The sequence below is a fragment of the Atta cephalotes genome (genome assembly GCF_000143395.1).
Source record: "Atta cephalotes unplaced genomic scaffold scaffold00004, whole genome shotgun sequence".
In the NCBI taxonomy this organism is placed as follows: Eukaryota; Metazoa; Arthropoda; class Insecta; order Hymenoptera; family Formicidae; genus Atta; species Atta cephalotes.
The window spans coordinates 1,179,264-1,183,863 of record NW_012130068.1 but is presented as its reverse complement, the minus strand read 5'-3'; the positions used below and the strand labels follow the sequence as shown (position 1 = coordinate 1,183,863).

Below are 4,600 nucleotides of genomic sequence, written 5' to 3'. Positions count from 1 at the left end.
AATATATATATATATATATATATATATATATATATATATATATAAATTAACACCCAGCTATTCATCAACCCTTATATATAATCTTCTCGGAAGGTACTTTGCGTGCGCATAATCTCCAGGCTTGATGAGACAAAGCGTTCCATGTATAATCTTTGGAGAAGTTTCTAAGTCAGTAGGCATATTTAAAAAGAAGAAGCTAGATCGCTCGTTTTCCAGCGATTACGCTCCACCCTCAGCGAAACGAGGTCTCTAAATGACCGTCAGAGCAATATCGTGACTTCCACCGACTAAATGAATGTCAAATGAATACTCGGCTGTAGTCTCTACTTCGACCGTACTCTCTTCGTTCAAAGAGACGAAACGTACTCACGCATGAAATTATTTAAATGAAACGCTTCCGTAGCTAAGCCTTTCCATAGGAAGGTCTTGCGAAGAAATCGATAATACGGTGGAAGAAACGTTTCCGTCGACGTAGCCACCCTCTTTTCGCCAGTGACTGCACGCTTGTGATTAATAGCGAATTAAGGCCGGAGGGGAAATAAATTTTTTTTTTCTCTTCTCGATCACGACTGGTTAATGTCGTGAAACATTATCGAAAAATTAATCATACTCCATGCTCGATTTTTTTCGACAAAACAATTATTCACGTCAAATATATTTCACTTAAACAAAATAAAATTTCAATAAGCTGGGAGGCATATAGTTTAATAGTTTGCACGGTCGACAGCATTGTTTTAAATAGCTTTGTTTTAAAATAATTATTATAAACTGCCATTGTAACGTGCCAAAAACGTCTTCTGAGTGAACAAAACTTTTTGCTAAATCTCTTATGTTACGTTTCATCTACAAAAAGCGTAGCGGAATGAGATACAGTATTGTGTATTGCATCGCTTATCCTCCTCGCTATGCTTTTTTCCCTCTCTTGTTAGAAGCTTCCCTACAAACTCAATTAATTTCAAGTTTTAAATAAGCCGGTAACTAGTTAGTAACTCCTCTGCCGCAATAAGAAGCTTGATTAACGCATTCCCATGCTTTATCACCGTATTGCACCGTGTATTTTCAGAAGAAAAGAGTTATAACGAAGGAAAAAAAGAATGTTTCCAAGCTTAGCAAGATTAATATACTTCTCGGAAATGTTTCTTTAGGAAATATTAATGATTCAAAAAAATAACATAGTATTAAATTCTAAGGCTAATTAAACATCAAATATTCCTAAGATTATAATGATTCTACTGTAATAAGTTTATGCTAAATTTTTTATAAATTAAATGAAGTATTTCAATTCGACCTTCGCTATCGAAACAAAAGTTATAGAATACCAGTTCATAACACGCGCATTTACAGTTCAACAAACATAACAAAGCGCTTGAATCATGTTCCCTTCGCGTTTTCATAGCCCGAAGGGTGATGCAAATGTTTATACGTATGTTGTAAGGTAGAAGGCAAACAAAACGATAGCTTTTCTCGAAGAAACCACCGGTTTTAGGGTCGCTAAAGTTGACGAAGGGGTCGCATACAGATATTTTCCATACTCAGAAAAAGACTCTGGTAGAAGGAACACGCAGTTCGTGTCGGAAAGCTCACGCAATAGTGGAAGAAAGAGAAACGAAGAAACGAGGGTAGAAAGTCTCACTCCGTAGAAAGGTATTGTCTCCGGAGAATTTACAGTTCCTGCAGCAATTCCCGGCTCCATTTTTTGCATATGTTCACCCCGTCAACGCGAAGGCAGAAACTTATTTTCGAAGCCGGGCAAATGGTCCCTCTCCATCCTTCCAAAAGATTCTCGTAAATCATTGATCTTGTCAGACAAAGCGCAACGAGGATTGCCGCAGGGCACATGGATGAACCATGTTACTTTTTTAGCGAAGATACAGAAATTTGTTTACTGAATCATTTAAAGCTGTTTCTCCAAGAAAGAAATATTAGGTTAAAATAAATAAATTATTATCAGAAAAGATTCGAGATTGCTTGTTACCTTTAGCGTCTACATTATAAAGAACTATATTATATTTGTGAGAAAAAAAGTAAACTAACCTTAGAATTAACGATCAAGCACATCTCCTTGAGTTTCTTAATGATGGTACGTCGTGTTCTATTTTCATTGATGACATGATCCAATAGCCAATCGATTAAATCTACAAATTTATAATAACATTATAATTATCGCATGAGTGATCCAGTTTAGAAAAATGGAAAGATATTTTTGTATTGATTTAGACAATAATAACGATTAAATGTTAAAAAAATATTAATTAAACAATGCACTGAATTACTCATCCCTTGCATCCTTGTCTTTTATTTATTGCATAATAAAAAGCTTTGTATTTTGGACACGTTCTCGTAAAGGGCACTAATTTATCGAGTTCAACGATGTATGTACGAGACTTCTCCGTGAGAAATGGACGATATAAAGAGTTTACCTTGAGGATATTTGTTAGTCTGATGCTCCATGAAGAGGGTACGTAGCTCGTCCTCTTCCGCTTCCGTCCAGGTCACTCGTGAAACTTTCTTGTTAGTCGTTTCCGCGTTGTAACCATCCACGATTTCTGTCGCGTCGCGGGTAGTCTTCCAGAAGAGTAACTCCATGTACGACTTCCGGTTCTTCTGGGCGACTTCGATGAAACGGCGGATTATGAAGACCGCGAACTTTTGGAGCTCCTAAAGCAAGAATCGATTTTTCTGCTGCTCAACGAATCCACTTCTGTGGACCATTAAGCCCGATACAAGGATGCAATAAAAGCTTGCTGGTGAAATTTATTGCACAGTACAAGAAAAGAAAAGAATTTTTATCACTAGCTAAGAAACCATCTTATCTATTCTTATATTCGAAAGGCGATTAAGTGTGACATTGCAAAGAAAATTTTTTTTTGTCGAGAAAAATATTGAATTGAATAATAAACGAATCAAAAAACAATTTTAACAATTTGGCAAATTTATAAAACATATAAAGTGTAATTATTATAGTTAGTTAAGTGATTTATTCTGTATATCCTATTACCTTATGTGCAGGATCCTTTGACTCGAGGATTCTTTGAAAAATCCGAAATATGGATGCTTGAAATATCATACCCGGCATTTTACAATTCCAAGCAATTCGATGTAGCATTTTTGTAACGTAGTGATTAAGTTCGATTGTGTTGTTTTCGAATTGTTGCATTAGTAGTGTTAAAGCCTTGACGACCTTCACGTTGGCGAACCTTCGAATAATATATCATTTTTACAAAGATGTTATTTATGTTATTTCATCGCGTACAGAAGATTTTGATTCATTGAATCAGAATTTCTTTTTAAAAAAATCGGAGCAAAAAAACTTGAAAAGCGCAAATAGATAATAAAACCTTATTTTTGTTCGATTTTAAATAAAGCTTTAGACAAAGCTTTTTAAGAATTGAATTTAAAAAATCAAATTTTTCTTTGAGATTTGTTTAACCAAAATAATTAATGTTAAAAAACAAATTGTTAAAAAATGAACAAACAATCTATAAGTAAAAGAATCTTTAATTTATAGACTGTTTAATTTTTTTATATGTTTAACAATGTTTTTTAATATTAATTATTTTGATTAAATGAATCTCAAAGAAAAATTTGATAGAACACTCTATTATTATACTATTATCGCACCTTTGAAGAAATTCATCCAATTTAAAGTTAATTTCTTGGACAACAGTTTCTCTTTCTTCTTCTTCTTCATCTTCATTCTCTTCTTCCTCATCTATATCAAAAAGTTAACATATATACGCGTGTGTGTGTGTGTGTGTGTGTGCGCGCGCGCGCGCGCGTGCGCGCATGCGTGCGTGTATACACATATAAAATATGTAAATTAAGTATTAATATCTTATTAAGAAATTTGATGTTTATTTACTTTCTTGATGGTTTTCAGAATTTTCAATGTCTTCATCCGCATTTATCGTTTCTTGAATTTGCTCTTCTATCACTAAAAATAAGATACTTTTGTTAAAAAAAATATATCTAAAAAACTCTTTTGATAACTTAACTATTACTAATCTATTATTTATTCAAGATTTTTTATCTTTATTATATTCTGCAAATTTTGAAAATAATAATAATTTCGATATGTAAATCGGAATACATAAAAATTCCTTAAAAATACATCGCGAAACATTTTAAATCATTGTGAAAAGTTTCCTCTGAGCACAAGTTGTTGCCCTAAAGAAAGCTTCCCACCGCCCGAAGAATTCAGTTTGTCCAAGTGATGGTGACGGTGGTGCTATTTCAGCTTAAAGTTTTAATTGTCTCTTCTCCGCGGTCTGCTCAACTCGAAACAGTAATTCGAGATAAAATAAAGCGCTCGTCCGACCTGTGCCGTGTTTCTATCTCGGATTTTTAAATGCTTCATCCCCGTTGATGTATTAAAAGTGTTAAGGAAACTTTTGATTTATCAGCATGGAGTATACATACATACAAAATATACATATCTTATATAAATACACATACATATATATAGATGTGTATATATATATATATATATATATATATATAAATAGTACTCTACTTCTCTATAGTATATTTAACTTTAAAACTTTTAACTTTTACTTTACTTACCTAGTTAAGGTTAAGTTTTTACGTTTTCTAGTAATAG

At 33.2% G+C, this 4,600-nt stretch overlaps 1 protein-coding gene across 1 annotated transcript in view; it reads right to left on the bottom strand.

Moving 5' to 3' along the window:
• The window catches only part of LOC105625884 (protein timeless homolog), a 110,613-nt gene that overhangs the window by 8,222 nt on the left and 97,791 nt on the right, over positions 1-4,600 (bottom strand). The window contains exons 15-19 of the mRNA XM_012207193.1: positions 3,863-3,934; positions 3,622-3,712; positions 2,999-3,197; positions 2,421-2,658; positions 2,035-2,135 (exon numbers count right to left, since the gene is read on the bottom strand). Coding sequence (XP_012062583.1) covers positions 2,035-2,135; positions 2,421-2,658; positions 2,999-3,197; positions 3,622-3,712; positions 3,863-3,934 — 701 coding nt within the window. The remainder of the gene's footprint in view (positions 1-2,034; positions 2,136-2,420; positions 2,659-2,998; positions 3,198-3,621; positions 3,713-3,862; positions 3,935-4,600) is intronic.